Source organism: Sycon ciliatum, chromosome 1 (assembly GCF_964019385.1).
Source record: "Sycon ciliatum chromosome 1, ocSycCili1.1, whole genome shotgun sequence".
NCBI lineage: Eukaryota > Metazoa > Porifera > Calcarea > Leucosolenida > Sycettidae > Sycon > Sycon ciliatum.
Genome location: NC_088643.1, coordinates 11,162,892 through 11,187,502, shown reverse-complemented (window position 1 = coordinate 11,187,502; position 24,611 = coordinate 11,162,892). Strand labels below are relative to the sequence as shown.

Here is a 24,611-nt window from a genome sequence, read left to right as displayed (position 1 = left end):
GGGTATAGCGACACTTCGCGAATAAGGACACCTTTTTGATGCCCCGCCGAGTGTCGTTATAAGCGAAGTTGACTGTACTGCATTTCTCCGATTAGAAGTTGCACTCAATTATTAGTCGCACCCACCTTTTCAGGATTGAGCAATATTGTTTCAATATCGTCACATGGGTAGGATGTTACACTCTCTTGTAAGTCACATCCCCTTCTCTGCCCTTGAAGTTAAGCGTAAAAAGGTGCGACTTACACGCAGGGAAATACGGTACAGTTTAACTCCCTAATCCGGGCGGGGTGGGTAGTTGTGGTATCGGTGTTCACATCCTCAGTCCTGTACCTGTGGCTGAATAGCCCTACGCTTGTAGCCGGGCGTCGCCTTGGCTTAGTCCTTCTGATGGGTCGTTTGTGAATGTGAAATGTCTGTTCCTTGCATAGGGGTTCTTGGAACATGCTTTGAAGACGATGCATTAATCTTCACCGTGCATGATGGTGGTTGAAATCAGTCTGCAGAGTATGTAACCCACCCTGGAAACCAGCTTCAAGTGCTCGCCTTTCTCCCTGCGTTCCTGTGCTCCTGTGTGTTTAGGTAGCAATGACTTCCGCAAAGCCGTCGCCGCTCCAACAAGCGGCGTGTTTAGCGAGCGGCAGACTGCCGGCACCGCGTCCGACTGTGCCGACATGGAACAGCTCGGCCGCCACAGTCTGAAGCGTAAGCACCCGCAAGCGTCCGTCAGCAGCATCAACACGTCCCCACAGCAGACCAACAGTGCACAGTCGAACTCGCCCGGCACGCCTAAGCGACGCTCCACTCGAGTGAGTGCATTGCTGCTGGCTTGCACCGCATGACGATGCTGTCCGCAGGGTGTTTTCTGTGTAGCCTATTTATTGGGTTGATGTTGGCTTTCCCAATGTTTGGTTTGAAGAACAGTCAAAACAGAAAGCGCTCTGGAGCAGATTTTGCTGCTGCTGTTGCTGTTGCTGTTGCTGCTGTTGTTGCTGCTGCTGCTGCTGCTGCTGCTGTTGCTGCTGCTGCTGTTGCTGCTGCTGTTGTTGCTGCTGCTGTTGCTGCTGCTGTTGTAGTCTCAACATTGCTCGAGTTCATCACTTACTGTAAAAGCAGAAATTTTCGGTGGTGTTTTATTTTCGGTAACTTCGGTGCCGACAATTTTTACCTAAATAAATAAAACGCACCGAAAATTTCTGTACTACCTGTACTGTATAGGGTTGGTTCACATAAGCAAAATCGGCGCCGCAAGACATCGGCGGTGAGCCAGCTCCCGATCCGTTGCGCATACGGTTCGAGTACCAAATCTACTACAAAGTAGTACAGAATGTGCCCAGATGCTACGACAGGTTTGCCAATTGAAGCTTGAATTCTTTGTTTCTTCAGTAGTTCAAGGTCTTTCGGTGATGGCCACTCGGTGCTACCTTTTACTGGAGATCATGAAAATACTTCTACACATTTTATTGCAGTCTAGCAAGCGATTGTGTCGAAATTATGCTTGCAAACGTTGGTGAAGTCACAAGAACTTGCCAATGTATCCATCATATTTTTTATTTGTTTCAATTGTATTTGTCTCATAAGTTGCACAATGGTCAAGCAGATCATCCGAGAAGGACGGGCTGGTATGCTGACTTATTTGCCAGCTTGAAGCGACTACAAGAATGGCGAACGGACCTCCTCTCTAGCTTCAATTTAGGAAAATTTAGGACAAGTATTGGTTTGATATTTTGACGAAGTCTGGCTCCCGGCAGCCGGCGATCACCGGCGCGAACGGTTCACAAACCACTTCTGGTCAAAATTGTACGGGATCGGCGCCGGGGCAGATCGCAAGAGTTGGGCACTGTCCAACTTTGCCGGCGGTCCCTTGCGATATTTTACCGTATGATTTTGTTACGACTGCACTGGTTCACACAATCGCAATGTGCCGGGAGAGGTTGCAAGAAGCCCACCGCCGGTGACTCCCGGCGCGTACCGGCGATATGTGAACCAACCCATACATGTAGTACTGGTACACTTACCTGGAAAACAGGTTTTACCGAAAATTTCCCTCCACCGAACTGCCGATTTTGGAGAATACCAGAAATATTACACCACCGAAAATTTCTGCTTTTACAGTACGGTACATGTACGAGGGCACATGGCTTAAGGGCACAGCCTGGAAGCTTGCGCGCATGCTGCTCGCCGCCTTTCCATCGGTGTGACTGGGTGTTGCGTGTGACTTGGTCCGTGTGTGTCCTTTCAGAACCGTGCTACGAACAAGAAAGAGAATTCCGACAGCCCTCGCTGTTCAGAGCAACTGCGAGCCTTCTTGCCAGTAGAGTTACGGTGAGTTATAATTATTCAACCATCCATATGTCAAACAAAAAACGAGTTCTGTGAACAAACACATTCATTAGCGTTACATAGCACACACACACACACACACACACACACACACACACACACACACACACACACACACACACGCATACACACGCATACACGCACACGCACAGAGACGCACAGACATATACTATACGAGGTTAAAAACTCTTACAGGCGCTGTCCACATGTACAGACAATGTGCAATGCTGCTCAATGAAATCCGATTACTAAACGAGCCAATGCCACGCCGGTTGCTGTGCAACCCTGGACTTGCGAACACTGGGATGTTCTGCTGGTGCAGGGCACAGACATCACTCACATGATCGGGTTTCATTGAGCAGCACTTTAGTATTGTATTACCTGTACACGGTGAGTGCTTGGAATGGCCCAGATGCATGTGTGATGACGACGACGGTAATGGGAGGTTTTGTGCTGTTAATCTTGTGCCCATACTTCGAAGTATGTTTTTTTCTTCTGTTGCTGTTCACGAACTACTCTAGTTGTCAGCCTGTGAGGACTCCAGTGCAGTTGACGCCATCACCCGGTGGCCGCCAGTCACAGAGGTGAGACCCCGTGTACTACCGTGGCAGTGTGCATTGTGTGCGCATGTGCCGGCCAGCTATATCGCCTTCTTGTTTGTTACTCAATCTTGTTGTGTGCACAAGTGGAGGGAGTTGAAATGGGATAGGTCTGAAGAAAAAGCTGACTGTCGCCACCAGGACTCGCACCAGGGACCTTCACTTGAGGCCAGCGATGCTCTAACCATTGTGCTATGGTGTGGCTGTCATCCCAGCAGAGACTTGTGTTCGGATTTGCCAGCTACATGTATTATATTGCCTTCCATTTTGTTACTCAATCTCAACACACACACACACACACACACACTCAATGGTTTCTCCGCTGCGAAAAAAACTCCGCCAAAGTTTCGGCCCGGGCCCGTCATCAGGGTGAACAATCAACGTTTGTTGTTGTTGTTGTTGTTGTTGTTGTTGTTGTTGTTGTTGTTGTTGTTGTTGTTGTTGTTGTTGTTGTTGTTGTTGTTGTTGTTGTTGTTGTTGTTGATGTTGATGTGGAGCCGAAATGTGTGTACGAGTGGGGAGCAGTGCTGTAGTTGTATTGCAGTGGATCTCAGATAATGTGCATAGGCACTCGCGGACTGGAAAAAACTGTACTTTCTGTCTGAGGTACTTCTTATCCAAAGTTGGGTCCCCGCGGCACAACCGATACACAATACCTGTAGTACTAGTAGTCGAAATCACTTGTCCTAGCCTTATTGACCCGTCTTCCTCCGAGGAGCCTTTTTGAGTGGTAGAATGCGTGACATCTTTGCGGCACCTAGAACACACACAGTACGATAATTTGATCTATCAAGACTACGAAGAGTATAATGGTTGTCCGTGTGTATGTGTGTGTGTGTGTGTGTAGAATGCCATCGGCATCGGCACTCAATGTCAACAGGCATCATCCGTTTGCAGGTATGTTTGGAAACAGCGTTGTGTATTTAATATTATTTTATGTATGTGTGATGTATCGTATTTTTCCTGATCTTCTCTTCTGCTTCGCTTTTGTGCTATGTGTTTGTAATCAAGCACGACCACTTCATTGCAATATCTGTTCTTCTCTTCTTTGCCTCAAGATGTGAGCGAGGTTGAGTGTGTTCTGAATGGTAGTCTCAGCATTACTTGATATGCAGCAGGGTTCTAGCCAGGTCAAACTAGTAGGGGGGGGGGGGGGGGGGGGCATGGGAAAAGTTTAAGCTGACGATAATCCAGGCACGGCCTCACTGGCGTAGTCTCCTTGTGGGGCTGAGAAACAGCGAGAAACGGTAGAACGCACATAGCTTCTCCGAATGCCTCCGTGTCATAAGGCACAAGCCATTCCTTTTCGAGCCACGACTCGACTTCGGCGAGGAAGCACTCCTCCTCCGTGCTGGACAGCTTGCTGCGTGGGCACTCGCCAATGCCACAGCCGAAGGGAGATGACGGCGGCGTACCATCTTTCCAGGTCCACTGCGCCTCCCAATAGCCGGCGCTGCCGCTCTAGGTCACAGAAACATCGGTCATTTCGAGCGTCACGGTATCGTCATTCTCCTTCACAGACATATGACGCGACAGCTTGCTAGAAGATGCCACACCTGCACCAATCACGTCCAGCCGGGTACCGAACACTACCGACGACAGCCGTCCGCCTGGGGTCTCGTACGCGATGTTCACCCCTCCGGTCTTAGCTGCAATGTCTGCGCCCAGCAGAATGTCGGTGTTCAGCGCAGCCAAGTCCTCCACCACCACTAGCCTCGCGCATATGTGCGGTAAGTAAACATGACCGTCCAGACGTCGCATCATCACATCGACGCAGCCACTGGTGTTCAGCGTATGGCCCTGAATCGTCAGAAGTGACTCGTTGCTATCCCTCACGCTGTGCAGCAGACCCAACCTCCTCACTAATGCCAGCTCCACGAGAGACGTGGTGCATCCCCTGTTCACTACCGATGCACGCCTGCTCCATTCTGCACCACCATCCGACGAAACGTCCACTGCCACTCTCACTAAACCATTGCATGCACTGTAAGGCATGGCCAGGCACAAGCCAGTACGGTCCTCTGCTGAGGCCAATGCTGCAGCAGAACCAGACTTAGTGGACTTGTTGGTGGGGCAGTTCCGCTTGATGTGCCCAGGCTGCTTGCACTTGTAGCACTTGATTGGTGGCACACCAGCGCGACCCTGTCCGTGGTTGTCGCCCGTCCGATCACGGGAGCGCTGGCGGGGGCAGTTAAGTTTCATATGGCCTACTTGGCCACAGGCGAAACACAACGTGGGCGACGACACTCATGCAGCAGCCGCTGCTGCAGCGTGCACTACTGCACCACTCGCCTGCATGACCCGCGCCTTGGTCACCAGCTCCGGGAGAGTGTGCGATTTCGCTGCGTGCTCCAAGCGAAGGGTCCTGCTAAACTCCGCTGGAAGGCCACTCAAAAACTGCTCGATGAGCACGGGATCTTTGCCGTCCGCGGCGAGTGTATTCCCCTAACAATGCACGAGTTGCCCTAAATACCTCTGCTGTAGCCTTGGAAATAATGGCGTACACGACGCGCCAAAACTGGCAAAAGATCAACGGCCCTGCGCTGACGTACCCGTCATGGTTACATGCAATGAAATGAAATTAAATGAACTGCATGTGACAGCACAGCCTTGCGCGGTACAACCTCCGGTAAAACAACATGCATGCAACACATGTAATGAATACAAGGTGTGTGATGACCTATGCTGTGCACATGCACCAGTACTCATTTACTAACAGCATGAAAATCGGAAAATGAGTAGGGGGCACTTTTTTACAGGGGACGAGCAAACAGAGTAGGGGGCGCTGCACCTCTACCCCCCCCCCCCCCCCCTTTAGGGTAGAACCCTGAACAGTCAACCTAATCGAGGGTCGTTATGTGCAAGGTTGACTATAGATGTTATGGTCATGACATCACTTTCCATGCTTCGTGTTCTTGTGTATGGACCTGCAGATCACGCAAGCGGAGAGGAGATTTCCGACTTCCTCTGCCGTAATGTCACCAATCAGTGAGTGCTTGAAAGCTGTATCAACAGGGCACATACCTACACGATCACACACCCAAGTCACATGCTCTGTACTATAGAGCCCACTTTTAAAACACGAACACCCATGCAACGAAATTTGGGATAACCCGTGAGAAAATCAGGCGGAAATGCATATCTTACACATAGACGAGTTTCCATTTGTGTTTTTAATTTGTTTGGGCCTGTGAGCTTATAAACGGAGGAGGGATATAGGCCCGTGTGCTTACAATGTATATGCGCGGAATTACGGCAGCACAAATTCCTGATAACACGGGAAATATTTCTGGTCCCTGAATATCCTTGCTTAATTCCTCTGTACGCCCTTCTTCATCTAATGCTATCATCGAACAGGCACACTAGCCTGGGGTCTATGATCCAGTAGCACATTGTAGAATGCTTCCCGTGTTCACAGACTTGGAGTGGTTTCACATCTTTGTCACATGTGCGTGCGTGTGCGTGCGTACGCGTGTTCTGTGCTATGCTCTTGTGCATACTGTTGCTATCGTGCGCAGGGGATTACTTGATCTGATCACCAAATACCTGATCAATATGGCATGCAATCGCCGCGGTGTTATCTGGTAAGTCATCTCTCAACCCCCCCCCCCCCCCCCTCCCCCTCTCTCTCTCTCTCTCTCTCTCTCTCTCTCTCTCTCTCTCTCTCTCTCTCTCTCTCTCTCTCTCTCCCCCCCCCCCCCCTCTCTCTCTCTACCCCCTCTCTCTCTCCTTCTCCCTCTGCCTTTCCCTTTACGTTGAGTGCTTCCACATCTGTGGTTCATTCTCATTGCAGTCCCTTTCCTATGACCTTGATGCTCGCTCGTGCTAGCTCCCCTGCTGTGAACATGCACATTGCTAAATCCTAGCATTTCTCAATATGCGAAGGTCCCACTGTAGCCATCCATTACATCCATACATGCTCACAGCACTCTCAACAGTCACTGAGCTACGCGAATTAAAAACCCATTCCTCAAATATTCACCGGTTTGGGGGAAAGACGCAAATAGTTAAAAAATTATCCGGATAAAACCTACTTCGAAGTACCATGATCATTGCACGTTCAATGGGTTTTCTGTATGTTCTGTGCATTACCTGTTGCCAGGCCGGTGCCGTTGCGCAAGGCGTTTGTGCAGCTCTACTCTCTGGTGCGCCCGTGCTGGTCGGCACCTACACTGGAGTCCAGGTTAGCATATCAATGCATGTCAACGCATGTCAATACATGTCAACGCATGTCAACGCTTGTCAACGCATGCCTGGTGCTGATCAAACATACAGCTGTTTGCTTGCCATATTTTCCAGAGTATTACGCCGCACTGGAGTATAAACCGCATCCAGATGTTTTTGTCACGAAATACTGTACTGGTTTGTGATATCTCCCCTGTATGGCACCATTCATTTGTGATATCTCCCCTGTATGGCGCCATTCATTTGTGATATCTCCCCTGTATGACACCATTCATTTGTGATATCTCCCCTGTATGGCACCATTCATTTGTGATATCTCCCCTGTATGTGATATCTCCCCTGTATGTGATATCTCCCCTGTATGTGATATCTCCCCTGTATGGCACCATTTATTTGGCCGTCATAGTACAGTATGAGCCGCTCTGACCTTCTTGGGGTGAATTACGGCGGCTTATGCACCGGAAAGTACGTTAGTTTCACGTTTAAATTGTGCATCAATCGAAATTCGTTTGTCAGCCTAACCAGTACATTATATTGGTGGCGTATGCTTGCTCCAAGACTAATAGGTTGGTGTTCTTATGTTTTTCAACCCATAGATAGTTAAAGCTCTGACAACTCACAGTGAGTTTTCTATTGTACTCGTTGTTGTGGGCCTGTGTCACCGGTGTTTGTTTGTTTGTTTGTTTGTTTTGCTGTGCAGATCGGAGGACAGTAAGCGTGTTAACAAGCTGGCGTGGGTGAGTCCTGCTTGGCTTGCTCATTGAACTGTGTATTGGCAAGCTGGTTATGTTGTCCTGCATCTGTGAGCCTGGTGATTGTGGAAATGTGGAACTTAGAGTGGCATCTAAAATGGAAATGGTTCGTTTGATTTTTGCGTACAGTCATGTGTTCATGTGGGTGTACGTGTGTGTGTGTGTGTGTGTGTGTGTGTGTGTGTGCGTGCGTGTGTGTGTGTGTGTGCACGTGTGTGCACGTGTGTGCACTTGTGGTCATGTGCATATGTGTACATGACTATATGTGCAAAGATGTATGTTATGATGCTTTTTTGATTCATTCTAAGGTGGCACTTGTGGGATGTGAGCTTGCACTGGACCAGTTCACGACCAGTGCACTGGAGGCCAGCAAGAAATCTTCAGCACCACCATCACAACCACGGTGAGGACAATACCTACCTACACCTTCTGTAGTCTCATACAGTGGTCCCTTTATAGTCCGGCAACATTTGTGCTACGAAAATTCTGCTGGATTAGGGTTGGTTCACATATCGCCGGTACGCGCCGGGAGTCCTCGGGAGTAGGCCTCTTGCAACCTCTCCCGGCGCATTGCGATTCTGTGAACCAGTGCAGTCGTAACAAAATCATACGGTAAAATATCGCAAGGGACCGCCGGCGAAGTTGGACAGTGCCCAGCTCTTGCGATCTGCCCCGGCGCCGATCCCGTACAATTTTGACCAAAAGTGGTTTGTGAACCGTTCGCGCCGGTGATCGCCGGCTGCCGGGAGCCAGACTTTGTCAATTTTCAAACCGATACTTGTCCTAAACTAAATTGAAGCTAGAGAGGAGGTCCGTTCGTCATTCTTGTAGTCGCTTCAAGGTGGCAAATAAGTCAGCATACCAACCCGTCCTTCTTGGATGATCTGCTTGACAATTGTGCAACTTATGAGACAAATACAATTGAAACGAATAAAAAAAATATGATGGATACATTGGCAAGTTCTTGTGACTTCATCAACGTTTGCACGCATAATTTCGACACCGCCGCTTACTAGACTGCAATAAAAGGTGTAGAAGTAGTTTCATGATCTCCAGTAAAAGGTAGCACCGAGCGGCCATCACCGAAAAACCTTGAACTACTGAAGAAACAAAGAATTGAAGCTTCAATTGGCAAACCTGTCGTAGCAATTGGGCATATTCTGTACTACTTTGTAGTAGATTTGGTACTCGAACCGTATGCGCAACGGATCGGGAGCTGGCTCACCGCCGATGTCTTGCGATGTCTTGCGGTGCCGATTTTGCTTATGTGAACCAACCCTTAGGGAAGGTGCTGGATTAGGGAAGGTGCTGGATTAGGGAAGGTGCTGGATTAGGGAAGGTGCTGGATTAGGGAAGGTGCTGGATTAGGGAAGGTGCTGGATTAGGGAAGGTGCTGGATTAGGGAAGGTGCTGGATTAGGGAAGGTGCTGGATTAGGGAAGGTGCTGGATGAGGGAAGGTGCTGGATTAGGGAAGGTGCTGGATTAGGGAAGGTGCTGGATTAGGGAAGGTGCTGGATTAGGGAAGGTGCTGGATTAGGGAAGGTGCTGGATTAGGGAAGGTGCTGGATTAGGGAAGGTGCTGGATTAGGGAAGGTGCTGGATTAGGGAAGGTGCTGGATTAGGGAAGGTGCTGGATTAGGGAAGGTGCTGGATTAGGGAAGGTGCTGGATTAGGGAAGGTGCTGGATTAGGGAAGGTGCTGGATTAGGGAAGGTGCTGGATTAGGGAAGGTGCTGGATTAGGGAGGGTGCTGGATTAGGGAGGGTGCTGGATTAGGGAAGGTGCTGGATTAGGGAAGGTGCTGGATTAGGGAAGGTGCTGGATTAGGGAAGGTGCTGGATTAGGGAAGGTGCTGGATTAGGGAAGGTGCTGGATTAGGGAAGGTGCTGGATGAGGGAAGGTGCTGGATTAGGGAAGGTGCTGGATTAGGGAAGGTGCTGGATTAGGGAAGGTGCTGGATTAGGGAAGGTGCTGGATTAGGGAAGGTGCTGGATTAGGGAAGGTGCTGGATTAGGGAAGGTGCTGGATTAGGGAAGGTGCTGGATTAGGGAAGGTGCTGGATTAGGGAAGGTGCTGGATTAGGGAAGGTGCTGGATTAGGGAAGGTGCTGGATTAGGGAAGGTGCTGGATTAGGGAAGGTGCTGGATTAGGGAAGGTGCTGGATTAGGGAGGGTGCTGGATTAGGGAAGGTGCTGGATTAGGGAAGGTGCTGGATTAGGGAAGGTGCTGGATTAGGGAAGGTGCTGGATTAGGGAGGGTGCTGGATTAGGGAAGGTGCTGGATTAGGGAAGGTGCTGGATTAGGGAAGGTGCTGGATTAGGGAGGGTGCTGGATTAGGGAGGGTGCTGGATTAGGAAAGGTGCTGGATTAGGGAGGGTGCTGGATTAGGGAAGGTGCTGGATTAGGGAAGGTGCTGGATTAGGGAAGGTGCTGGATTAGGGAAGGTGCTGGATTAGGGAGGGTGCTGGATTAGGGAAGGTGCTGGATTAGGGAGGGTGCTGGATTAGGGAAGGTGCTGGATTAGGGAAGGTGCTGGATTAGGGAGGGTGCTGGATTAGGGAAGGTGCTGGATTAGGGAAGGTGCTGGATTAGGGAGGGTGCTGGATTAGGGAAGGTGCTGGATTAGGGAAGGTGCTGGATCAGGGAAGGTGATGGATCAGGGAAGGTGCTGGATTAGGGAGGGTGCTGGATTAGGGAGGGTGCTGGATTAGGGAAGGTGCTGGATTAGGGAAGGTGCTGGATTAGGGAGGGTGCTGGATTAGGGAAGGTGCTGGATTAGGGAAGGTGCTGGATTAGGGAAGGTGCTGGATTAGGGAAGGTGCTGGATTAGGGAGGGTGCTGGATTAGGGAAGGTGCTGGATTAGGGAGGGTGCTGGATTAGCAAAATATCTGATTTGCTGCTGCAAAGTGCATGAAGAGGACATTTTGGTTACTGAACATTGTGCTGTTTATAGAGGGTGCTGGTTTATAGAGGGTGCTGGTTTATAGAGGGTGCTGGTATATAAAGTGCTGGATTACAGAGGGACGACTGTGCACAGGTATCAGTACAACAATGGACAAGAACAGCTCATCACACAACACCAAGTCTCACGTACCTAGCAGTCAGGTGATTGCTACCGGCACCGGTCATGTGATTACTATGTGCACAAGAGCTGGACTCGTGACCAACGATTCTTGCCCACTGTTATGCTGACTTTTGTATTCATGCTCTACCTCTTAGCATTGAGTCCTTTGGTTTCACTCGCAGCACTCTCAGCTTGCTCAGCATGGCCTGGCTATGGGGATATGGTATTGGATTTTGCCGTGACTCTTTGTGTTTGCCTGTGGAAAGGTTTATTTATTGACACAGATTATTTTTCTTCTGTGGGAGTGTCAAGGTCAATGATTTCTGCTCACTGTTGTGTGTGTGTGTGTGTGCGTGCGTGCGTGCGTGTGTGTGTGTGTGCGTGTGTGCGCGCGTTCAGCTTGTTGAGTCTGATCGGCAGAAGCATTGGCGCCGATCTGCACTTTCTGATATCCACAACGACCCCCGTGTCGTTCATGGGCGTGGAGTTTGTTTCCAGAGGTTAGTGAGCGAATACTGTGTGGATCAAACATGTCGTAGCAGCTGTACTTTCTAGGCTTGCCCTGACCTGAATATCTCAATAGAATTGTCCCAGTTGGTAAAGCAAGAGCACAGGCACTGCATAGAATTATTTTTCTCAGATCAATAGTAGTGCAAACAAAGGTGATAGGTTTTACTATAATTCTCTAAACGTTCCGTTGTTCTGAACATCTTTTTTTATTCACTGACGATGTTCCTCAGCACTGTGAACAATGAAACGTCTCTGTAATTATTGTGAAACCTGTCGCCTTTGTTTGCACCACTCTTGGTCTAAGAAAAAAATATTATATTCAGTGACACAGTGGGAGTGGGTAACCAACTAACTGCTCGTCCATCAACTCCAAGAGCCCTGTGTCAGTCCGTGCGCCAGACTCAAAAAGGTCGTCTAAAAGTTGACTTTTCATTTTCCGCACTGGGCAGTTTGCGGGTACTTTTTGAGTCGCATTCTCAAAGGTGGACAATTTTGGAAAATGGTTTTGTGTCTATGGCTCGTTTGTTTTGGCATTTCGCTACCTGTGTGGTGAGCCTAAAAATTGCGCTTAGCCGTGGCAACGCAATGGTGTATTCCGTTTTTCAGCCAGATGACTTGTTTCGCTGTGGTCCGGCATCTTCCTAGATTCTCAGCCGTCGTCGAATTTGAGTATTTTTGAAACATTTTTTAGGGTGCAGGCGTGGGGCAAGGCTTTCACTCCCAGCCAATGGCACCATTTGGCATAACTCAACCCTATGAACACGTCACCAGGCCCTCGTTAGTGTCCAGCCCATATTTCCAAAAAATGGACTGGACTTGAAACTTGAGTGTACAGACAGTACTATGCATTATGCACGTAATGACCGTATGCAATAACTTTCGCAAGCTACACGACAAGGACTCGCTGCAGGATAACATAATGATATTCACACCATATGCCATTGTGGTGCACCGTGATACCAATGACAGTATATTTATCGGTGATCAATTGCCTACTGGGTCGCTCCGTTGCCGAGAACGTCAACTTTGCGGACTGTGGAATGACCCGCGACACCGCCAACCACCCCTGACACAAAGCCAAATGCTGAAAGAGCTGACTGATACGGTACCTGTAGCGGTTCTACAAACGCACTCGAATCCCACTTCTGACACCATGTAGTGGTTCTACAAACGCACCAAAGACATCTTGTAACTAGCTTCGTTACTACAAATCACAAGTGTGTGGGAATACAGAGAACGACAGAGAGATCAAAGGAAAAGCCAGGCAGGCAGGTACAGCTAAAGTGCGTACGGTACAACTGGCATGTCGCGCAGCGCGGCCGGATGAATGCATACATGTTACATAAAAGGATACAATGACAAACAGTGGGATGTGCATCCACTACAGTACCTAGCAAGTTAACTGGGTAATGCTCATCTTCAACAAAACCAGGACATAAAACAGTGCTATGATAAACTACCTCCAGTCACCGGGAACAAATACAGTGCACTACGCATATGGATAGAGATTGCACTAGTACATGTATAATTGTATACCAATCTTAGAGAAACAAACAAGTTATCGGGTGTATACCATCAGAGTTGGCAGCTATATGTATTGGATTCTCCTGGTGTGCAGAATGATGCTGGCGGCGTGGTTCATATCCACTGTTGGCTTCCTGTCGGCAGTACCTTCACTATCTCACGTCTAAGGCATTTTATAGTCTGCATGACTTGGATCAGAACGCCATAGTTATCCACACGAGAATGGTAATAAATCCAGATCACTAAGGCCTTCTTCATTGCAGTTGGCGCAATACGTTCACGGGATCGCGTCTCCGACCTCCAAATTGTAATTATAGCTGGCTAGTCTGTTGTTTATTGGCAAACAAGAATTGCGATGCTTCTTCAAAAGAGGCAGTTTAGCGATGTCTGTCCATGACATATTCCGCATTGCTGTGTGTGGAAGGAAAGGTGCAACAATATCAGATTGCTGCTGGCCATAGACATCAAACTGCAACATCTGGGCTTCAGCTGTCACAGGTTCATTGACAGAGAGACTGCCGCATATTGCACATACTGCAAACTATTGACTTCATGCCATCGCCTCATGGATCAGAAGTCACCACACTGAAAGAAGAACAGCAGAGGAAAACAGAACTGATGCAGTTAATTGGCAGCAACAAATTTACTCCTTCATTTCATTCGACGAATTTGAGTCGTGTAATGCAAGAAAAAAGTCAGAGAGCAGGATCTAGGAGAGGGCATGCACCAGTGCTGTTGTGCCTATAATAATTAGATGCTCAGAATTTCACCACAATAATGCACATAATACTGACATATTTACACTATGCAACCTAGTAGTCAACAAATTCAGAAAAAATCTAGTACTTCAGCTGGTGAAATATCCCACCTCTGTCCCCTAAGCTCAAATGTCCCTGTAAAATTGATAAAGGATTGGTAGATGCTCACTCGGAGTGGTGTTTGAAAAGTAACACAACAGGTTATGACGATTTAGAGCATGCTCAATTGTCTCTTCTCATAAAATCACAATATTGCCTGTGCGTGGTTTATTTCGGGTGCAATTGTGGGGCACATAGGTATCACTCTAATTTCTCGTGCATTCGAAAGATAAAGCTTTGGTCTATCACACCACAAAGCGGCTTTAGTGTCCGCGATGGGTAAATGCCTTACCTGGTGTGAAATTGGTGACCATATTCCTCGTTTCAGCAATTACAAAAATGAGACATTCGTCCTTGGTGGCTGCTCACGAACTGCAAGCTCCAAAATAATTTTCCGGGGTACGGCCATAGGTGTCTACATCACTCCGAGCCATCTCTCCAGTGTAGGAAAGGTCTCCTGACGAGACTAGAAGGGCTCTAAGCAGCAAATTTCATTGAAATATTCACCATTCGGAGATAGGCGAAATCAACAGAAAACAAGCCCGCAGGTGCGGCGCCTTGGAGGCTACGATTCCCGCGAGAAAATGAAAATCGGTCTCTCAAGGGCCTTGGCGCACGGACTGGTGTGGAGTATGGAGTGGAAGTGCTGGCTACTTCTGAAGTACTGTAAAACCGGAAAGTTTAAAGACCAAAAAGTTTAGCATTTGTGTAATTTTGGTTTGATAACGTGCAGAAAGTTTAACGATGGCTACCTGGCCACGCATCTGTATGCGCATCTTTACACAGACATCTCAAACCGGGTTCACGATAACGTTATTTGCAACGAAAAAATTGGTCGTAAAACGTTAGACTTTGTGACTCGCTAGACTTTCTGGTTTTACAGTAGTTTAAAGTTGTACAGTAGCTGCGTATTAAATTTCAACAAGTTACAATGTCACAGCATGCAGGTGCTCTTGTACAGTATTCTACATCTGAATGCTCAGACAAAACAACTCTCTATTGGGATTTTATTACCGGCTGCCTGTACTTTTTCTGGGGATTGTGTTGTGCGTAGGTAGATAGTGTGGCTGCCGCGGCTGCTGCTGAGCTCATTTTCTGATGTTCCTGCATTATTTTGTTGACAAGATCCCCTTCGAAGCATAGTACTGTTGTCTGTTGTTGTGCTTCTGTCGTGTGTTTGTAATCAGTCTACTGGCTCTCAGCGCATGTGTCCACACAGCTTAATCAGTCTGCGGCGGCCATTGGTCAGTTCTACAAGGTACGTGATTGGATCATCTGCATTGCCCCCCCCCCCCCACTCTGATAGCGCACCACCCTACTGATTTTTCGATTATTTTAGTTCACACAACGGAAATGCGGCCACAAATCAATCGTTGCAGGTGCTCACTGAGCCCGTACATTGCATTTCATGTGACAAGGCAAGGCAATAGTGGAACGTGGAAAAAATGGGCGAACTGTTTGTTTCCCCATGCCCGCCCCCTACAATTTTTTTCCTGGCTAGAAGGGCCCTGCTTACTGCTACTAATACCGTATTTCCCCGACTGTAAGTCACACTGTTTAAAGTAAACGTCAAGGGCAAAGAAGGGGGTGCGGTGCGACTTACAATCCAAAGTGACTTCTTACTTATGTGAATGCATTGAGACGATTTGGTTCGGACGCGAGAATGGGCTGCGACTTATAATCGGGGAAATACAGTACTGCAAGTTGACCACTGTTGTTTGCATGTGTCTGCTTGCTTCAAATACTTATTCTCACGATGACCTGTGGCCAATAGGCCTTATGCACATTGTACAGATGCACGAAATCCCGTATAATCTTGTAGAATCCCGTAGACCCGGTTGGGTGTTGAATGTGCAGGACCCTATTGTGTTTACTGCTATTTCCACTATGAAATGGGCCATGAAGGCATTTCATACGAAATCTTTTTCCGGCAGAGATCTAGCTAGTCGTTAGTTCAATCCCAAAGTGAAGAAGGCTTGAAAAGTGATCGTTTGCCATGAATTGTGAGGCTAAATGGGTCAAACGCGCATGTATAGCACACAATGAACACCCAACCGGGTATGTACACACCTACGGCCATAGTACAGAACTTCGTACATCTGTACAATGTGCATAAGGACTATAAGAGATTTGTTGTTGTTCTGGTTGTTGTGTATCAGGCACTGCATGCCGTCGAGTATGATGACAACCCTGGCAGAGAGGCGGATGATAGCCATGCCAAGCCACTGCGAGTGTTCAGCATCAAAACCGCCGTTCACAACCCCATCATATCTGGTGGTACGCACTTATTTATGATGAATTTCTATTTCTTATTAACAGCGACTGCCTGTGCAGTTGGTCGTATCCGTGCCTTTCCCTTGCTTTTGGGCTGTTGGTATCATGACTCCTTGATACCGGTAACAACTTCTCAAGTGATCTTTTTGGTCGTACTTTGAAGTACATGATTGTACATGATCGTGCATGCTCAATCTCCGTTTTGACCTTTTTAGGTCTCATCAGCGGAGCTCAGAGTCTTTCGGCTTTTCTTCAATGTGTACGGCGGTGTGTCCCTGTGGTGTTTGTTACGGTCTGACTGTGATCGTCTGTGCATGTGTATATGTGTGTGCGTACGTGTTTGCATGCATGCGTGCGTGTGCGAATCTGCTATGCAGGAACCATTAGACAGCGGATTGACACCGTTACCAAGCAGAAAACCTTTGATGAGGTACTCATACAACCTGTCAGTGTTATGTGTGTGGCTTTTGAATGACTATGTCCTTTATGACTGATTCCTGAGTGCACCAGCTGAGCTTATGGTAACCCAGATCAAACTGCCCACTTGTGGAGAGTTCGGTATACTCTTAGTCAAGAGTCCGAAACCCCTCAGAGATCATTTTCTATGCTCAGCGTTCTGTCGCAGTGAATCCAAACTTCCTGCGTCGTTAGTGCATCGCAGTACAGGCAGGTCGATGCACAGGCATGCATTAGTACATGGCACTGCTTGCAGCCGATGGATGATGACATCATCACTCTCCTCCTTTTTTAGTTATGACATCATCACTCTGCTCCTTTTGGGTTATGACATCATCACTCTGCTCCTTTTTGAGTTCTGACTGTATGTAGCAGAGTGCTGCTGCACATACAGTACAGTACATGTACCTGTACAGCGTTGATATGCTATCAGACTCATGACCGACACTCACTTCAATGTATACATTGCAGGCAGCTCTTGTCACTTCATCACTATTACCTCTTCACCTTCTCTACAGATCAAGGAAAACTTCAGCTCCGGCAATCACGAGAAAGTCATCGACACGCTGGAACCTCTGTTGGACGAGGACACGTTCTCCGCGAATAAGGACCCACAGGTATGGGGTACATTCGGGTGTGTGTGTTTGTGTGTATGTGTGTGTGTGTGTGGGGGGGGGGGGGTGCTTGTAGGTGTGTGTGTGTGTGCACGACTGTATGTGTGTATGTGTGTGTGTGTGTGTGTTTGTGTGTGTGTGTGTGTGTGTGTGTGTGTGTGTGTGTGTGTGTGTGCGTGTGTGTATGTGCGTGCGTGTGTGCTGAAGGCGTAGTGTCTTTGCCGATGCCTGAATTGAATGCACTCTTTACTGTCATGCTTGTGCTCTTGTAATGAAATCATTTTGAAATACTGTAGGTCACCAACAGCGTTTGAAGATCTCTCTCTCTCTCTCTCTCTCTCTCTCTCTCTCTCTCTCTCTCTCTCCCGTTTTCAGTTCGACTTGATTGGTAACACAGCTGGCCCATCTGAACGGCATCGTCAGCTCCTTCTCCTGCAGGACGCATACTTCCAACTCGGCCGCTTCCAGGTATGGCATGCAGCTCTCTTAGTCATGATGACTTGGTAAAAAGTAAAGTCATGCGGTGTACCTATCTTGTGTACTAGTACGCTGTTTATGCAATGTAATTGATAGTTTATTTCGAAAACCTGGATGCACAGCTTTTCACTATTTACAATGTACAACAAGGTCTACTCTGCCGGATTACTCAATGAAGTTGGGCTATCTTTGTTTCACAACCCGCCTCATCTGCTTTTTTTTACAAGCCAAAGCAAAGGTTTTCCAGGAACTTATACACTTCAAAATTGGCCATTTACATGTAGATCTACACGGTTCATCTTTATAAAGAATATGTGATGTTTCAGCAGCATTGGCTGGGTGGCTTTCCGGAATATCAGCCATCGCGTGTTCTTGCTGGTCTTGAGCAGTCCTCAACGAACAAGATATTCATGATTGATGCACATGGTAAGAGGTGTTGTCTCGCTGATTGGTGTGATGCACTGTAGGATTGCCTGCGCTGTGCTGAGATCAATGTCTCCGATATCCTGAAGTCCAACGATGGCATGGACGAACACCTGGACCTGCTCAACAAGATACTGGAAGTCATACCAAAGTAAGGTGTGGAAGAAGAAAGAAAGGTGCACGTTCTGTTGTACTGTCTATGCCTGCCCTTGGCTTTCTGGATTAGGGTTGTGCATTGGTCGACATTGTTGGAGTCAAGCATGACGTGGTCCTCATAGGATATTGGTCGGTAGTTACACTGTCCTAGCGTACCACCTTGATAGTCGTCTCACGTATTATCTATGTGTGATGGGCGTGTGTGTGTGTGTGTGTCGGTGTGTGTGTGTCTGTGTCTGTGTGTGTTCGTGTGTGTGTGTGTCCTGTAGATGTCTGAAGAAACCCGGAACACTCTTCTCTAACCTTCCTAGCCTGAACCAGTGGCGCCTAGCCAATAGTCTGCTTCAGGTCAGTGTGGAATGCAGCACCAACTACACTGGCGGTAGTACTGCAAAAGCCATTATTCTAACGAGGCGCATATATAACGATTTCCCAACATTGACTAGTTTACGTGTACCAAAGGTAACGATTCTCACTCATTCTCAACGCTCAAGAGGACAGTATATGTATCCATTTCTGTATAACGATAATTTTAACGACAGATTTCTCCTCGTTAACTCGTTAGAGAGTTAGATAGTAGCACTTCGTTATATATATGGCTTTTACAGTAGCCTATCTAACTTACTGCAGTGCCTGCTTTGCTTTCTCAGCAGAAAACAAAACAGGATTTTCTATGGATTTTTCAGCGTATGCTGTTCAGAGTTGCAGCTTAGTGCCATCGGTCTCCTCGGTTCAGCTACATATCAAGTACATGCCTGAGAATAGTATACGTTTGGCTGCAGTGGAACGCAGGACCGCCGGAAGCAGTTTTCCATTGACCCGGTAGTACTAGTATCACAGCCTTTTCATTCTTCAGTACTTGTGTGTATGACATGATAGGTACACATGCCCTCCATAGTAGTAAACCCGTGCCGGTGGCCAGAATGTTGATCCGGTGAGAACCTGACCAACTGGACCAACATTCTGGCGGGCCTGGAACGTCCCATAGCGGACACCTCTCAACAAAGAACATCTGCACAAGAGTCGGGGCATGCCTGTGCAATCCCTACTGTGTAATGCTTTCTGCAATTTAGTAAGTTACATCCCCCAGGGTGTCTATAAGTGACTGATTCCACTGTGCATGTAGTTACGTTTGCCTTGTTTGCGCCGTGTTGACTTGATCTGTGTTGTCTGTCTGTGTGTGTTTCTGTGTGTTTCTGTGTATTCTGTGTGGAGTAGATCATTGACCATATGTCCATGAACCTGGAGACTTGTCAGGACACGTTACCAGTGGCATTGCCATGGCTAGTGCTGCATGTTCTTATAAAACAGTGAGTGTACACCGATTATATGTGTGCGAATGTGTGTGTGTGTGTGTGTGTGTGTGTGTTTGTTTGTGTGTGTGAGCATATGTACACATGTATGTATGTGCATGTGTACACCTGCACCGGTCTATGTTTATGGTCAGACAGCAGGAATGCCAAGTGCTGCAGAGGTAATAGAGAGGTTAACCCTTTATTACCGGATTACTTGCACAGCATGCACCAGAATTACGAATTTCAGCACAATTTCCAACTTCACCAGGTCATAACTTTGGTCTCCTTCACTTGATTTTCACAATCTAGGGCTCGTTGGAAAGCTCTTGGCGAGAGCAACGCCAGGGTACCAAGCTCCATTATCCAGTCGCCACAAATCAGGCGCAGTAACACAGCAAAGTCGTCTCCAAGCCTGATATGCAAGCAAATTCGTCCCATCAACGCCATTCCACCCTCCTTCATCGCAGAACGCTCAAATTTGTTTGAGACGATTCAAACTTCAGCCGACTACGTCATTATCATGTGCTTAGTCGCTCAAAGAGCACACGAAAAGGGATTTTCCCCAAAAATGGCGAAGTGATCGATCAAAAATTTGAATTTGCCGAGATGAGAATACGGCGCGCGATATCTCTGGCGTCCGACATCGTAACTCTTTGGCGACTGTTGCATTGGATAGCTTGGAGTTTCCGCTACCAAATAGACCTTTCGATTGTTGAATTCGCACAAGAAATGATGGAGTGACGATGATATTGCTGGCTTACAGACTTTCGATCATATATGATCGAAAGTCTGCAGGCCGGTAATAAAGGGTTAAGATGCACGTTATTTCCGACGTGACGCGCTATTTCATGTCAAATTTGGCGTAAAACTCCTAATTTCGACGTGAGCTGCAGGTCATTCGCGTTGTGTTTCGACACGCGAGCCAAATAACGCGAGGTGAACTTTTGCGTCACTTTAGAATTAACGTGCATCTTAACCTCTCTCAGGGGCCGTCCATAGTATCGGTCTTTTACACAAAGAGAAAAGTTTCGTTTATGTTTGGTGGGTCAAGGGGAGTTTCGTTTTGAAATATGTTGATACGTGAGACATCAAGGCATTCTTGCTGTCAAGTCAATCTATTTTTTGTTCAGGGGGGGGGGGGGGGTGGGGTGGGGGTGGGGGGAGGGTCCTAACTAAACTTTTTTCGTTTCGTGAAAATGTTGTGTATTTACCTGCTTCTCTTCCTCATTGCATGCAGAATCTCACCATCTGTAAGTAACACTCCAAACAAACTACCTCTCAGCAAGATTGCCAACCATGCAGCTCAGTCCAAGGAGACGACACAGCCACCAACGACAGGCGAAACACAACAGCAGAGCGATTCAGCCACTGCCGAATCTGCAGTAGGCACGGCGGACAAGCTACCGACCGACCCCACCAGCGAGACTGCACCTACACCGACTGCCTGTGATGAGCCAATGGATGCTAGCACAGACATGACAACACCTGTGATTTCCAACATGTTTTCTGCTGCATCTATTGGTAGGATTCATACTGATTCCAACTCGTCTGCTAGTTCAACGTTTAGTGCAGCGGAGCATGACCCGCTGCCAGGTCATTTCCGTATACTGCAAATGGCACATGCCATACTGGGCAGGTAAGGCTTTAAGTCACGTTTGTGCTAGTCTGACCCTGTCTCTCCTTTCTTTCTTTCTCCTACTGTGTGCGTGTGTGTGTGTGTGTGTGTGTGTGTGCGTGTGCGTGCGTGCGTGTGTGTGTGTGTTTGTGCGTGTGTGTGTGCGTGTCTGTGTGTGTGTGTGTATGTGTGTGTATGTGTGTGTATGTGTGTGTGTGTGTGTCTTTCTGTCTGTCTGTGTATCTGTGTGTGTATCTGTGTGCGTGTATGTGTCTGTGTGTATCTGTGCATGTATCTCTGTGTGTGTGTGTGTGTGTGTGTGTGTGTGTGTGTGTGTGTGTGTGTGTGTGTGTGTATCTTTGTGTGTATCTTTGTGTGTGTGTGTGTGTGTGTGTGTTTGTTTGTTTTTTATTGTCTGCGGCCGTCTTCTTTTCCAGTGGTGTAGCCGATACACGGCCTAAGACTTGAAGAGAGCTTGTGTTGTGCAGTCAGCTTGGTGAATTCAAGAACATGTCCTACTAGTATTTGAGCTGTTCTCTCCCTGTGTGTTTCGTGTTTCCATGCTCCAGACACGGTCTGTGCTGTTCTATGGATGGTCACTTGCTGCTGATCTTGGTCAAGGAAGGGAAGAAACTCCTGCCGCAGCTTGACAGCGTCACTAGAGATGTGAGTGGTGCAAGCACTGAACCCTAGGGCATTGGTGCTGTAACTTGGGTGCTACAGTACTTGTACAATAAACGAATGTGACTCTTGTGCACAGACAGTTGAGACGCTGCCACAGTCCTATTGGTGGCAGCGCTTCACTGCAGCTATGCTCTGCCAGCCAATGGATTGTCTGCACAACCTCATTTTATTTTGTAGTGTTTTAGTGTGGTTGATCCTTGAGGATGGCGGCATTCCTACGTATGCAGAAACTCAGTCTAACCCAGTCTCGATTGAGATATTGTAATTTGCAGCGAATAGACCACTTGATTTGGGGATGGTGTGTGTAGGGTAACCCAGTCTCAAACGAACTATTTATATTTCTGTGGACAATGAAGTTCTGTGAATATGACCACCACGATAGAATAACGCATTTTCGTTCCGAGTATCCACCTGTGCAGTTGACTGTTGCTGTCACTGCTGTTGTTACTGTCCTATCCCAGGAAGTGGTACGTGAACTGGAGCAGTGCTACTTTTGTCTGTACGGCCATCCGAACAAGAAGTACAAGGTATGATTGCGTGGCATGGGTGTGTGTGTGTGTGTGTGTGTGTGTGTGTGTGCGTGTGTGTGTGTGTGTGTGTGTGCGTGTGTGTGTGCGTGTGTGTGTGTGTGTGTGCTTGTGCGTGTGTGTGTTTCTAGTTTCTAGTGTTATGGTTGCTACTTGGTGTCCATCCGCCTTGGCGCCGTGAAGACCAGGCCATGAGTGTTGTGCGTTTGTAAACTGTGCTGTATGTCAGTGCATTGTGTGTGGGTGTGTGGTGGGTGGGTGTGTGTGTGTGTGGGTGGGTGGGTGGGTGGGTGGGTGGGTGGGTGGGTGGGTGGAATTCCTGCGCACTGAGACTGAATCCGACTACTAGTAGGCCATTCGAATTGCTCTCTTGAAACTGTTTTCTTGTTTGTCAGGCTCGAAGGCTGGAGGACCATGGCTCACCGCAGGTAAGCTTGCCTTTGCGACAATGTGCGGATATGTCTATGCCATGCCCCTACATACAGCATTGGAATTGTTTTTTTTAAGGCTAGATCACTTTTGTAACTCATTACACTTTATCATTCCGATCTGGTCATGTTGTACAATGTAGTGTACACCCTGATTTCTCATCGTACATTACGAGTACGTTACGAGTGCATGTCCACGAAGGCAGTACTTTTGCTGCGATGGTGCTCAACACACACACACACACACACTGTGCAGAGCTGGCCACACACACACACGCGTAGTGGACGGAATGAAAGCGGGGCAAGTTTTCAGTTGTTACCCTGAGCTTCGTGCCAAAGGCCTATCATCAGACAACCAATGGTGATGATTGCCCTTTGGCGTGAAACTCGGGGCACCAACTGGAAGGGAACGAACACGTTCAATACGAATTATTTTGTCTTATTGGCTGGCTGCGAGAGAGAACTTTGATGCATGCGTACATATTAGATTGAAGATTGATCTGCCTCCGTCCTTCGTAACCGCTGATAACTAGTACAGTCATGTACTTGTTCCATATCGTCCACTGTGTGGTACTACTACTAGTACATTACGAGTACATTACGAGCACTTTACGAGCACTTTACGAGTACATGTGTATGTCTGCTGTATGTTGCTGTTCTGCTGTAGATTGAATTAACGTGGACGCACTCCATCGATCTCTTTGAGTTCTTCTGCCCGGTGACTCAGCCAACGTTTGACAGCACCAAGATCGGCCTCAGCACGGAGCTGCTCAACCTGTTCCGGCGTATCGTCACCGTTCTCTCACGCTCACTGGAGCCAGGTCAGTTGTGCCGAATTATTTTGGGGGGGGGGGGCTGATTTGTTGCGGCGGAGATCAATGTTATTGTGTGTATGGGTGCGTTTCTGTGTACGCATGTGTGTGCGTGTCCATGAAATGGAACCCCAACACGGAATGGGCACACACAGTATATATGTAGGACTCCATGACCAGTCAAGGCCCCGTGACCGATCACGGACCCCGTGACCATTCAAACGGACCCCGTGACCATTCAAACGGACCCCGTGACCAATCACGGACCCCGTGACCAGTCAAACGGACCCCGTGACCGATCACGGACCCCGTGACAAATTAGGGCACCAGTTTTTCACTTGGGGATCGGATTTCAGTGAGCGCAACTGTGGTATGTGGCAACAGTGTCATTCCCTTGGATGTCCAGGCCTTCCTCGACAAGCCTCTCTCAACTACCAATGGCATACATGTATACGGTACAGTGCTGCTCAATGAAATCCAGTCATGTGAGTCAAGTTTGCGCCTTGCACCATTTCGTTGCCCAGTGTTCACAGGTCTATGGCCATGCGCGTACTTGACAGTTCAACTGGATTTCATTGAGCAGCACTGTTCTATGCATCCCGGGCGTCGGTATGCGAGACGAATGTATTTTCACAGATGCCAAGTCGTTGTTATCGCATCCCCCAGCGCTTCGCCAATGCCCATCACCTTGACTCCTTTCGGGCAATCAAACTTCGCTGACGTCTCGCGACGCTGCTCCGAACGCAGCCGCCTCCAACGTGGGATGTTTCCATCTTCCAGGCTTGCCATCATGCACGCCTTGCGGTTAGCACCCCAAGGGAAATAGACTTTGTACTAAAACACTGCGAAAAAAAGCTGGTAGAAACCACTCGGCAGGCAAAGCTCCGAATCTCCAACTACTCTAGTAATACAACAAATGTGAGTGCAGGTGTGCGTGTGTGAATATGGAGTTGACATGACTCTGTCCAGTGAGTTTAGTAGTAGTACACGTAGTAGTCAGTATACCAAAGCTCTAATG

General features: G+C 48.0%; 1 protein-coding gene across 2 annotated transcripts in view; it reads left to right on the top strand.

Moving 5' to 3' along the window:
- LOC135813146 (calcineurin-binding protein cabin-1-like) overlaps nucleotides 1-24,611 on the top strand; it is a 60,593-nt gene that overhangs the window by 14,203 nt on the left and 21,779 nt on the right. Inside the window, exons 13-35 of one of the 2 annotated variants that reach the window (XM_065326365.1) lie at nucleotides 580-806; nucleotides 2,240-2,322; nucleotides 2,862-2,924; nucleotides 3,787-3,836; nucleotides 5,873-5,927; nucleotides 6,458-6,523; nucleotides 7,042-7,122; nucleotides 7,825-7,861; nucleotides 8,185-8,279; nucleotides 11,341-11,441; nucleotides 15,020-15,090; nucleotides 15,992-16,109; nucleotides 16,484-16,536; nucleotides 17,081-17,179; nucleotides 17,552-17,644; nucleotides 18,121-18,227; nucleotides 18,502-18,580; nucleotides 19,451-19,542; nucleotides 20,765-21,163; nucleotides 21,712-21,808; nucleotides 22,288-22,353; nucleotides 22,749-22,781; nucleotides 23,449-23,602. In XM_065326365.1, the coding sequence (XP_065182437.1) occupies nucleotides 580-806; nucleotides 2,240-2,322; nucleotides 2,862-2,924; nucleotides 3,787-3,836; nucleotides 5,873-5,927; nucleotides 6,458-6,523; nucleotides 7,042-7,122; nucleotides 7,825-7,861; nucleotides 8,185-8,279; nucleotides 11,341-11,441; nucleotides 15,020-15,090; nucleotides 15,992-16,109; nucleotides 16,484-16,536; nucleotides 17,081-17,179; nucleotides 17,552-17,644; nucleotides 18,121-18,227; nucleotides 18,502-18,580; nucleotides 19,451-19,542; nucleotides 20,765-21,163; nucleotides 21,712-21,808; nucleotides 22,288-22,353; nucleotides 22,749-22,781; nucleotides 23,449-23,602 (2,319 nt within the window). The remainder of the gene's footprint in view (nucleotides 1-579; nucleotides 807-2,239; nucleotides 2,323-2,861; nucleotides 2,925-3,786; nucleotides 3,837-5,872; nucleotides 5,928-6,457; nucleotides 6,524-7,041; nucleotides 7,123-7,824; nucleotides 7,862-8,184; nucleotides 8,280-11,340; nucleotides 11,442-15,019; nucleotides 15,091-15,991; nucleotides 16,110-16,483; nucleotides 16,537-17,080; nucleotides 17,180-17,551; nucleotides 17,645-18,120; nucleotides 18,228-18,501; nucleotides 18,581-19,450; nucleotides 19,543-20,764; nucleotides 21,164-21,711; nucleotides 21,809-22,287; nucleotides 22,354-22,748; nucleotides 22,782-23,448; nucleotides 23,603-24,611) is intronic. The other variant, XM_065326370.1, reaches the window with a different exon arrangement.